Source organism: Lagopus muta, chromosome 3, assembly GCF_023343835.1.
Source record: "Lagopus muta isolate bLagMut1 chromosome 3, bLagMut1 primary, whole genome shotgun sequence".
Lineage (NCBI taxonomy): Eukaryota > Metazoa > Chordata > Aves > Galliformes > Phasianidae > Lagopus > Lagopus muta.
Window position 1 is genome coordinate 182,288 of NC_064435.1, and position 12,087 is coordinate 194,374.

A 12,087-nucleotide genomic window follows, 5' to 3' on the forward strand; every position below is an offset into this window, starting at 1 on the left:
GTCACCTCACTGTAAAGAAGTTCTTGCGCATGTTTGTGCAGAACTTCCTATGCTGCAGTTTCCGGCCGTTTCCCCTCGTCCTGTCTCCACTCCCCACTGAAAAGAGTCCGGCCTCGCCATGCTGCCCCCCACACCTCAGATATTGACAGACCTGGATCAGCTCCCCTCTCAGCCTTCTTTTCTCCATGCTCAACAGACCCAGCTCACTCAGCCTTTCTCCATAGCAGAGATGCTCCAGGCCCCTCACCATCTTGCTGGCCCTCCGCTGGACTCTTCCCAAGAGATCCCTGTCTGTTTTGTGCTGGGCAGCCCAGAACTGGACGCCGTGCTCCAGGTGAGGCCTCAGCAGGGCAGAGCAGAGGGGGAGGATCGCCTCCCTCGCCCTGCTGGCCACGCTCTGTGCAATGCAGCCCAGGATGCCATTGGCCCTCTTGGCCACAAGGGCACACTGCTGGCTCATGGCAACCTGTCGTCCACCAGGACACCCAGGTCCCTCTCCGCAGAGCTCCCCTCCAGCACCTCATCCCCCATCCTGTACTGCTGCATGCCATTATTCCTCCCCAGATGCAAGACTCTACACTTGCTGTTGTTAAACCCCATCTGGTTTCTTCCTGCCCAGCTCTCAGCCTGTCCAGCTCTCACTGAATGGCAGCACGGCCTTCAGCCAATCCTCCCAACTTCGTATCATCACAAACTTGCTGAGGGTGGCCATTATCCCCTCATGAAGGTCACTGATGAAGATGTTGAACAAGACCGGACCCAGCACAGACCCCTGAGGAACACCGCTGCTTACAGGCCTCCAACCGGACTCTGCACCACCACCAACGACCCTCTGTGCTCTGCCACTCAGCCAGTTCTCAACCCACCTCACTGTCCACTCATCCATCCCACACTTCCTCAGCTTTGTTATAAGGATGTCGTGGGGGACAGTATCAAATGCCTTGCTGAAATCAAGGTAGACTACATCCACTGCTCTCACCCTGTCCACCCAGACTGCTCTTCCTGAGAAGAAATTGCTCCTAACATCCAACCTGAGATTATGAACTTTCCCTCCTCTTTCTCTGAGAGGTACCACGCGGAACTGCTGCTTTTTTTCCCAGCAAATGACAAGAACTTTTCCCTGCCTCACGTATCCAACGCCATCAGGGGAAGCAACTTCACATCACATACTGGTAAGGCATAGAAAATGCCAGAGTTTGTCTTAAAAAGTGCAAATATCAATGTGTGTTTGAGGAGAAAATGAAAGCGCCTGCTTTGTCACCAGAACAAAGGAAGTTAAGGGAAGGTTATTAACATTTTCCTCTTTAGGACAAGGAAAAGAGACTGCAGGATTTGCTGTGGGCACAATGTGGAAAGGAGGAAAACAAAGTATGATGTTTGGTATAGGAGAAATATGCAAGCTGGGAAAGTGAAAAAGAAACTGAATGGTGGATTTAGGAGAAGACGCTGTCAGGGACTGTGCAGGATTCAATTGAAAGGAACAGAAACAGTTGGGGAAAGGAACAGAACCCTAAATGGCCCTTACTTCTAATGGGAAACCAAAACCTTGTAACAAAACGGGATGCACGCACGGCCAAGCTCAAATGAAGGTCTTGGTGCACTGGCTGTACAAGCAGATGTCGCTGGGAACACGAGTCAAATAATGGCTTTAATTCAACTGCCCAGACTCAAACCAAAGAACCAACATGAATTACGAGCTGCGCTACATAAAGGCTTTGCAAAAAGAGCGCGGAAATGCAGGGGATCTTCTGCACAGCCTGCAGATTTATGCCAAGAGGATGAGGAGAGCAGAGGGGCACCAGAGGGGTGGGGGAAATGCAAGGGCGTGCAGGGCTGGTTGTCAGAGCAGCAGGGAGGCACAGAGAGCATGAGAAGATCTTTGAGGTCCTTTCCAGCCTTAATGATTCTATTCTAAGACAAAGACAATGCAGAGAACTCGGCGATGGGGGGAGGAGGGGGGGAAGAAAAAACAACCAGCAAAGGTAGAGTATCTATTTGGTTCATTCTTTTATCAAAGTACTTGGAAAAAGAGATGGGAATGCTGCACGTGATCTTTTTGTAGGTTTTCGGGAGGGAAAATAGGCATGCATGCAATTTCCTACAGGGAGGAAAACAGGAAAATGTGTGAATGGGACGTGCAAGTATAGAAGGTGTCACATGAATCACAGAATTGTAGGGGTTGGAAGGGACCTTCAGAGCTCATGGAGTCCAACCCCCCTGCCAAAGCAGGTTCCCTACAGCAGGTCGCACAGGTTGGCATCCAGGCAGGTTTTGAACATCTCCCATGAAGCTAAATGGAAGACGACCAAACTCTCCCATTTTCTTTCCCAGGGAGAGCAAATGCACAAGCATGGCAGTAAAACACATCAAAATAATGGGAGGAAGAGGAGCACATGGAAAAGTATGCCCATAATGCTAACAGTCATCTGCATTACTCTTATCTCACCAGGGGAGACTATGCTATTCCCATTGTAACAGACCATGAACTTCAAACTGTGGATATGTTTAAGGCTTCTGATTGTATTCAACTCGTAACACTTCAGCAGTAAGGTTTTAACAAAGAAGAGCCAGGTTACAGGTTAAAAAAATGTATGATAATGAAGAGACTCAACGAAAACAATTAAGGGAGACTGAGAAGAAAGAATGCTGTAATCAGGCAGCCAAAAAAGAGGAAAGAGAAGAAAAACGACGCTCCGTCTCTCAGCTAGCAGAGATAGAGAGGCAGAATAAGCCAAGCAGGAAAAGCACACTGGGTTGGGGAGCTGAGAGTGAAGCTGAAATGACACAGTCAAGGCAGCTGTGCTCAGTGCCCTCTGCTCCTTTCCCCTGGCAGCACGGTTAGCACAACCAGTGATAAAGTCAGCATCCACAGCACCTGAGTGGCTGCTAACACACAGCCCTGCCTCCTCCCCTCACCCCCTCTCTGCCCAGGCTGTGGGGACCCCCACTGTCAGGGTGCCAAGGGGCAGAGATGCTCTCAGGACCCAAGGGCTGGGTCCATATGGGGGTATGGAGAGCAGCCACCGACAGCACTGACAGGTGGGTTAAACCCCTCAGCAGCGTCAATTCCTGCAGGCTGGCTGTCAGGAGATCACAGAATCATTCATGATGAAACAGACCTCGAAGATCACCACGTCTGACCCCAACCCACCCCACGATGCCCATTAAGCCACGTCCCTCAGGGCCACATCTCCACGGTTCTTGAACACCTCTGGGGATGGTGACTGCCCCACTGCCCTGTGCAGATGTGCCACTGCATCACCACTCCTTCAGAGAAGAAATTGGTCCTAATATCCAACCTCAACCCCACCTGGTGCAACGTGAGGCCATCGCCTCTCATCCCACTGCTGTTTCCTGGGAGCAAAAGCCAACCTGCACCTCGCTCCAACCTCCTTTCAGGAGCTGGAGAGAACAGTGAGGTCTCCCCAAGTCTTCTCTCTTCCAGACTGAACCGTCCCATTCCATCGGTCCCCATAGCACTGTGCTCCAGACCCCTCACAGCTCCATTGCCCTTCTCTGGCCACACTCCAGGGCCTCGATGTCCTTCTTGTACTGAGAGGCCCAAAACTGAACGCAGCACTCGAGGTACAGTCTCACCAGTGCTGACATCCATGTCCTGGAATAGGGAAATGTAACAGCACTGGGAGCACGGCCTATAGAATCTAGCAGCATTAAGCCCTCAGTGGGACTCAGAACAGAACTGTTGCTGGATTCCCCGTGGCCTGGGATGCATCAGCACAGTCTTCCTGAGTCCTGAGTTGTGCCTCTCGTGTGGTTTTACCTAAAATCTGAGTCTAGGTGATGACTGTATCGCACGACTGATAGGAATAAGTCCTGATCTACACAGGGTCCACCCAGATGACAGAGAGCCCGTGTTACTGAGACTTCTAATGATGCTGTGCAACTATAAGCCACACTAAGTGCTAGAAAAGGTGGTAACTAGTTATGCTGGCTGTTAAATCCTTGTTTAATTCGTAGCAAATCTCCAATTACAACCACAACCAGCCCTCAGACCGCCAAGGATCCCTAAAGATCTTGCCTTTCCTTTGCAGTGTGCCAGTACAGAAGCATAGAATCACTCAAGCTGGAAAGGATCACTACGACCACCACGTCCAAACCCCAACCCACCCCACCATGCCCACTAAAACAAGCTCCTGAGTGCCACATCTCCACAGTTCCTGAACACCCCCAGCGTCGGTGACTCCACCGCCTCCCTGGGCTCGTTATTATAAGTGATTAACTGGTGGATATGAAGAGTCCACCATGCAACAAGGATTAAGACTCTTTAGAGCAAGGACAGTGTTTCTGCTCTTAGCACAGCAGCTAGAGAAGGAAACAGTGATATCAATACGAACATTCAAAGCAAGCAAGAGATGTGAAACTGCACTGTTCACCACCATGCTCTCTTGATTGATAGCAAAGAAGTTGCAATACTTTTTGATAAGGGTCAGAAAAGCATTAGCTTATACACAGCACTGCGTTGGAAAGTGTGTGCTCCTGCCTGGGGAAAAGTGACATGACAAATCAGTATGCATACAAAGGAAAGGGAACACAGTGCACGGCACAGCAGGCACAGCAAGGAACTCATACTGTGTTCAGTGACAAAGGCAAATGCACCTCTGACTGGGCAGGTAAGCAAGTGGGGTAGCAACAGGAACTGAGGGGAAGAAGGAGAAAGCATAGGTTTGTGTAATGGAAAAAGGACCAAAACTCGCATAGCAAAAACAAAACAAGGCAAACAAAGGAAATGAAAGAATGTTACAGCTGTTGTAAAGGAGGAAACATGAAATGAAACACGTTCACGTGCTTCAGTGGATGGAGAAAACTAAAAGAGAATCAGCGTAGCCAGTGAAAAATGGAGAGAGCACCAAACACAACAAATTCTCTCAGGGATCATCTTGCCTCCTAGCAGGGCATGCACATCACCAAGGGGCAGAATTTGTGGGCTGGTACCTTAGAAATGAAGATGCCTTCGTCAGTAGGATCAAACGGATTTCCAGCATGACCTTTTGCTCCACCCCGGATGCTGATGCCCAGCTTTTCTCCTGGAGCCTTTTCAATGCATATTTCCTGAAAATACAGAAAGATCTCCTTGTTTCTGGCTTTAGATCAGACTGGAATTGTGTAGGAAAAGCTTTTAGGGGATGGGTATATTCTAAAAATCCTGGAAGTGACCTGACTTGGACGTTTCACATATTTGGCAGTTGATTCTCTCCTTTATATGGCTTTGTATTTTTGTTTACTTTCTACCTCTATTCATGAAACACGAGAACAATCAGTTCTGATCACAATATCATCACTGGTACAGCAAGAGGCTCCCTACAGTCCTCAATTGGATATGAACTCACAGGACAGCAGATTCTGTGACCTATTTTAGCAGGGGGTTGGACTTGATGATCTCTTGAGATCCCTTCCAACCCCCTGTGATTCTGTGATTCCACCACAAGACAACTGCAGAATAGTTTGGGTTGGAACAGACCTTAAAGATCATCCAATTCCCCTTGCTGTGGGCAGGGACACCTTCTCCTACGTCAGGCTGCCCAGAATCCCATCCAACCTGGTCTTGAACGGCTCCAGGAATGGGGCACCCACCCACAGCTTCTCTGGGCAGCCTGTGGCCTCAGCCAAGTCTCCCCTCTTTTGCTTTAAAGTCATCACCCCATGTCTTATCACTATCATCCACAATAGAGTCCCTCCCCGTTTTCCTGTAGGCCCCTTTTAGGTTGAGGATGTCTGCAATGAGGTCTTCCCAGAGCCTTCTCCTCCCCAGACTGAACAACCCCAACTCTCAGCCTCTCTTCACAGGAGAGGTGCTCCAGCTCTCCGACCATCTTCACGGCCTTCCTCAGCATCCAGAAAGTTCAGATAGAAGTTCAGCTGCCCATACAAACTCAGACCCCCAGCTAGGTAAGAAACCACCTTCAGAGCTGAGCTATCTGTGAAGAAGGAAGTGCAATCCCTGCTCAGAACCCACCTGCATGCCAGGCGGTGGTGGATCTCGCCTTACTAACACGCTCAGCTCCTGGGTGTTGGAGAGCAGAGCGTTCACGGCCTCCTGGTGCGTGGCATGGCGCAGGTCAATGCTGTTCACCTCCAGGATCCTGTCCCCTACCCGCAGCCCACTGCGAGACGCCAGCCCACGGGGAATGACCTGCAGAAAACAGTTTGTGTTACAACCAGAGAAGGAAATCTGCCCTTGGAGAGGGGCTGACAAAGCCTGCGGCCGCTCCTGTGATCAACAGCAAGTGAGCGAGTGTTACAGCTTCGGCGGCAGGGAGCTCAAGGGCCAATTTTTACAGCGTCTGAAGGCAATCCTCCAACATCCTCTGAGGCCATTCTGACCTCCTGTCTGCAACTGAAGCTCCCCGAGAGGCAATTAATTCATCTGTGAAGAAGCAGCTCAGTGCACTGATGGGTTGATGACATTCAGTGAGCCTCCACAAACAGGAAAATTCCACCCTCATCGTCCCTTATTACATGTCCAAGCATTGCTTGGAGAACTGCTCGTCGCCTGGATGACTGCTCATTATCTGAGTGACTGAACACTGCAGTTCATTCACTGTGATGCTTCAACAAGTTTCAAAGCCACTGCTTTCTAGAAGAATTTAGAAGAAACACTGCAGAAGGGGAACCGGTCTACACTGTTCATTTCGAGATGCAAAACATCACCCTCGGTTACCCTGAAGTGTATTTCTTTGAAGAGGAAAAAGTGATCAACATGGCTGTTTTCTACTCATTATAAATTACAATTCTAATATTTCCACATATGGTTTCTTGGTTGCAATTTTGGATTTGCTTCCATAACGTTGCTGAAGCTGAGCAGTGTCAGGTCTGGTACAAATCCTTATGCAATCTGCCTGGACACCCTTCCAACTCACTGACACTCCATTGATGGCTCTGATGGCTGCTGCTTGAAAACTGTCACCCCATTTTCAGCCTGTTGAGGACGTTCTGCACCGTAATTACAAGGTCCTGACTTTCTGCAGCAATCAGTGTGTGTGTGCTGAGGCCTGGCTTCCCAGCAGATTGCTTGCTGATGGGAAGTAGAGAGTATTTTTTTTCCTTTTGCTTGTGTGCACAGCTATTGCTTTTCCTTCATTAAACTGCTTCTATCTCAAAAACTCGCAAGTTCTTTTCCATCTCACTTTCTTCCCCCCATCCTCTGTAGGACAGGGAGCAAAAGAGAAACTGTGCAGTACTGAGATGCTATCACCAGAAAGATCACAACAAATACCAAGCTACTTCATCCATAAAAAACAACGAACGAAGTAAGATTTGCTCTAAAATGCCATTGAGTGCGTTCTTATTTCTCATATTATTCTATGAATCTAATTCCTCTGTCAGTTTTCTGAGGGAGAAAGGTAATATGGGACAACGAGTGTGGCTTCACCAAAGGCAGGTCCTGCCTGACCAACCTGGTGGCCTTCTGTGATGGCTTCACTGCCAGTGGACACGGGAAGATGGCTGTATTCCATCTGTCTGTAATTCAGTAAGGCCTCTGACACGGTGCTGAGCTACCAGGTGAAGAAGCTACAAAAGGAGAAGAATGCACTGCACGGTGTCAGGGAAAACAAACAGGACATCAACAGGTCCTTGCAGAGAGCTAAGCTAAGTCAGCAGTATATATGTTATCACTGCAAATAGCAGAGGGTACACACTGGGCTGGACTACAAGGGAGTAAACTGTGAGCTGAGAGCAGTGATTATTCCCCACTAACCAGCACTTGCATCTGGGGTGTAAGAAAGACACTGGCAAACCCATCTGGGATGCCTTCCTGTGCAAGCTGCTCTGGGGAACTTCAAGAGGGGGTGGTTGGACTGGGTGAGCTTCCCTTCCAACCCCTATGGTTCTGGGGTTCGTGACTGTCCAAAGGGAGAGAGGCAAGGGAAAAGAGATGGAACAAAGGAAACTAAGTGTCAGGAATAAAACATTCTTTGTAATGGTAGCTGAATAGTAGAACAGATGCCCAGAGAGAATGCAGCATCTCCATTGTTGTGGCACTCAGAACCTGACAAGGACCTCAGCGAGCTCCTCTAAGCTGGTTCTGAGATCAAATGGTTCCTTACAGGTTCCTTACAACTCAAATGATCCTCTTATCCCACATTTTAAGAAGGCCACAGTGGAGGCAGAGAAGGTTCAGAGACAGGCAACTAAAAAAAACAAGAGCATGAAGCAGCACCTTGCAAGGAGGAACAAAAGCCACAACTCTTGATTTTGGGCAGAAAGCTGAAGAAGGAATACGAAGGTGGTGAACAGCCCAAATACAGGACGCCTGATCACCAAATCAGCAGCGTAAGAATGGGACACTCAGAGAAACCACTGAGACATGGGCTAAGAGCAGATCTGAGTGTGCCTCCTCACTGATAGGTAAAGATGTTCTGGGACTTGCAGGCATGCAGGAGACAGGATCAGCACCTCCAAGGGAAGAGGGATGCATGGATGCAGAGAGGACTGGGCAGGGGTATCTCCCCAACATCTCTCATCTAATGAGTGTGGCTGGCTTTCATGGAAAGGAGGATCCGGGGAACTACAGGCCTGTCAGCCTGACATCAGTGCCAGGGAAGGTCATGGAACAAATCCTCCTGGCAGAGATCACACAGCTTGTCCACGGGATCAGGCCCAGCCAGCATGGGTTCATGAAAGGCAGGTCGTGTTTGACCAACCTCATCTCCTTCTACGACTGGGTGACCAGACTGGTCGATGAGGGAAAGGCAGTTGATGTCGTCTACCTAGACTTCAGCAAAGCCTTTGACACGGTCTCACACAGTATCCTTCTGCAGAAACTGGCTGCCCGTGGCTTGGACAGTTTTACCCTCCGTTGGATAAGGAACTGGCTGGAGGGCCGTGCTCAACGGGTGGTGGTCAATGGAGTGAAGTCCAGCTGGAGACCTGTTACAAGTGGTGTCCCTCAGGGGTCGGTGCTGGGGCCCATCCTGTTTAATATCTTCATTGACGACTTAGATGAAGGGATTGAGTGCACCCTGAGTAAGTGTGCAGATGACACCAAGTTGGGAGGTGGTGTCGATCTGCCTGAGGGCAGGGAGGCCCTGCAGAGGGATCTGATAAGCTGGATCGCTGGGCTGAGATGAATGGGATGAGGTTTAACAAGGCCAAGTGTCGGGTTCTGCACTTTGGCCACAACAACCCCATGCAGTTACAGGCTTGGGGATGAGTGGTTGGATGACTGTGAAGAGGAAAGGGAGCTGGGGGTGTTGGTTGGTGCTGGGCTGAACATGAGCCCACAGTGTGCCCAAGTGGCCAAGAGGGCCAACAGCATCCTGGCCTGCATCAGAAACAGTGTGGCCAGCAGAGCAGGGAGGTGAGCATCCCCTGTACTCAGCACTGGTGAGGCCGCACCTCAAGTGCTGTGTTCAGTTTTGGGCCCCTCACTGCAAGAAAGACATGGAGGGCCTGGAGCGTGTGCAGAGAAGGGCAATGAAATGGTGAGGGGTCTGGAGCACAGGGCTGATGAGGAGAGGCTGAAGGAGCTGGGAATGTTCAGCCTGGAGAAGAGGAGCTCAGGGCAGAGCTCACTGCACTGTACAACTGCATGAAGGGAGGCTGTGGTGCAAAAGGGTCTGGCCTCTTCTCCCAGGCAAATAGCAGGAGCTGAGGAAACGGCCAGAAGTTGTAGCAGAGGAGGTTTAGGTTGGATATTAGGAGAAACTTCTTCTCTCAGTGGTCAGGCGCTGCAATGGCTGCACAGGGAGGTGGTGGAGGCGCCATCCCTGGCAGCGTTCAAGAGGCGCCTGGATGAGGAGCTACGAGATGTGGTTTAGTGCTTGTGGCACTGATAGCAATGGGAGGGGGGTTGGACTGGATGAGCTTGCAGGTCGTTTCCAACCTTGTGATTTTGTGATTCTATGAAAAGGGCTGCAGTAAGCGAGAGGTTTGTGCACTGATCCTGAATAAAATCTGTCAGTGGTACCACGGCACAGAGAGTGGGAGGTTGAAGGACACTGGCCTGGATGCAGGAGAATCTTCTGTTTTTCCTTACAGCTACATATCCATCCCTGGCACCTTTTGAGTAATGGCCAATTTCCTGGAATGCCTGCATCTTTCCAGCATTCACTAAAACAGAAGCTCAGCAATTTCAAAAGCTTACTCTCCCCAAACAGTGCAGCAGGAACGAACCCTGCAGGTTATTATTAAATCATTCAGACGTCTAAAACAGCAGAGATATATTTAACAGAAATTAACTCTTTTACATATGCACGCATTTCTCCTCCTCATCCCATTCATTTTTTTTAACCCATATTACACTTTTCAGACTCTTGCATCAAAATCCTTCGTCTTAACCCCAATAGTGAAAACAGCTCAGGAATGTTCAGTGCCGGGATTACCTTTGAAATGAAAACCCCTGGTTCATGAATCCCAAACGGGTGGCTCGAATGGTCGCTGCCTCCCACGATGCTGAGCCCCAGAGGACCACCTGCTTTTACGAGGTGAATTTCCTGGAAGGAACAAGAAGCAGAGTCAAGGAGAGCGGAGAACGTCACCTTATGAATCAGGGATGCTCTGTGTGAGTGAGCACAAGACAAGGTCCCACAGGACAAGAGGGCCCCCCGTTGCTTCTCCATAGCCCAGCAACCCACCCAGCCCTCATCACGCGACCACATTTTCGAACCAAGGGCGCTCAACACCACACACCTATTACCCAACACCATCCCCTATTCCGGTGGCTCACCTCGATGGGATACTGATCCTCCAGGCCTTTAGAGAGCTGGCTCCTCTGCAGCGAAGGCATCTCCTCTGGTGGGCTCTCCCCATGGCTGGGGGGTGGCGGTGGGGAGTGCATGCGCACCCACGGCGCGCCAGGCGCGTCTCCCTCGCCGGGCTGCTCTGCAGCCTCTCTCTCTACCAGCAGGACGATGGTGGGGGAGGATGCGGTAAGCAGCGCTACGGCCTGATCATGCCTGGCTTCTGTCATGTCTACCCCATTGATCTAGAACAACCCGCAAACTCAGCGTCAGACCGTCACCTGAGCACAAACAAACACCCTGAGACCCACGCTGACGCCCTGCCCCTCTCAAAGTCCGCTTCCCAAAGCGCGGTGTGGCTCAGAACACTCCTTCCTGCCTTGCAAATGGACCCGGGCAACTTCCCATTCCTGGCTGAGCACAATCCTCTCTGCAGACAGCTCACCCACCCCTCTCACCTTCCCTGCACACTTCCAAGCTCTAGCAGCACCAGCGATGCTCCAGAAAATGCCAAGGATCAATGGTGATGCACCACCTCCTGGATGCCACAAAGCTAGCTATTGCCACTTTAGCTATTGCTAAGACTGTTTGCATATTCATGACCAAGAGAATCCCTTCCACTCCTTTTTGGCTTTGTGCTCCAGCTTGCCTACTGGGTCAAAGGAAAAAAAGCCCAAATGGTTGCATTAGAGGAACGGGTCCAGCGACCTTAACAAGGGAAGAAGGCAAAGCAGCGATTCCCAGAAGTGATGTCACGGCACACCAATGCACCATGCCATCAGCTGCCTCTGTACTCGGGCATTTGCCCATATCAATCACTCTCCAAGCTTGGACAGAGGCGATGAAGAGCTGAAGGGCACAATCTGATGTGCAGTGGGACCTGCTGTGAGCTACTGGGCTGCTGTCTGCCCGCACTGGGCAACATGGTGTCACAATGATGGGAGGATGGCCCCTGTTTTAAGTCACAAAAAGTGTAGCACAGGTACAAAATCATTTGGAAGCACTCAGAATGAGATTCAATCAGTCAATAGCAAATGTCTGGCGGACAAAAGGAAAAGCAGAATTCTTTTTGACTAGAAAGCATACTGCAATACACTCTCCAGCCTTGCAACGGTATCAGTGAAAGATAGAAATGCTTTGGACAAAGAGGCACCTGCAATGCAGAGGGAAGCAGCAATGTCACTTGCAGAGCAATGGAAAGACTTCAGCTATAAAACTGTGCACTGTTGTCAATCTTCACACTAAAGAAGTAAGAACATCTAATACAAGTTAACAACATGAACAAAACGTATGAAGAAAAGCTTGCAGGACAAGCAGAGGAACAGCCCTGCCTACAGAAAGAAGGTATAAAGCAGCCTGACTAGAAGAGACCAGGAAGAATGTGACT

The 12,087-nt window shown here is 50.0% G+C and overlaps 2 protein-coding genes across 46 annotated transcripts in view; one reads left to right on the forward strand and one right to left on the reverse strand.

Annotated features, from left to right (window-relative positions):
* The window catches only part of LOC125691181 (uncharacterized), a 99,082-nt gene extending 96,240 nt beyond the window's left edge, over positions 1-2,842 (forward strand). The window contains exon 2 of the mRNA XM_048940221.1: positions 335-2,842. Within this exon, the coding sequence (XP_048796178.1) occupies positions 335-1,006 (672 nt within the window). The 3' untranslated portion in view covers positions 1,007-2,842. The remainder of the gene's footprint in view (positions 1-334) is intronic.
* SCRIB (scribble planar cell polarity protein) overlaps positions 1-12,087 on the reverse strand; it is a 109,696-nt gene that overhangs the window by 44,941 nt on the left and 52,668 nt on the right. For all 45 annotated transcript variants that reach the window (XR_007375981.1, XR_007375974.1, XR_007375979.1 and 42 more), the window contains 4 exons: positions 10,688-10,945; positions 10,344-10,454; positions 5,975-6,151; positions 4,954-5,070 (listed from right to left, as the gene is read on the reverse strand). Coding sequence is in view for 1 of the 45 variants with exons in the window: in XM_048940174.1 (XP_048796131.1) it covers positions 4,954-5,070; positions 5,975-6,151; positions 10,344-10,454; positions 10,688-10,945 (663 nt within the window). In the remaining 44 variants the exon portion in view is untranslated. The remainder of the gene's footprint in view (positions 1-4,953; positions 5,071-5,974; positions 6,152-10,343; positions 10,455-10,687; positions 10,946-12,087) is intronic.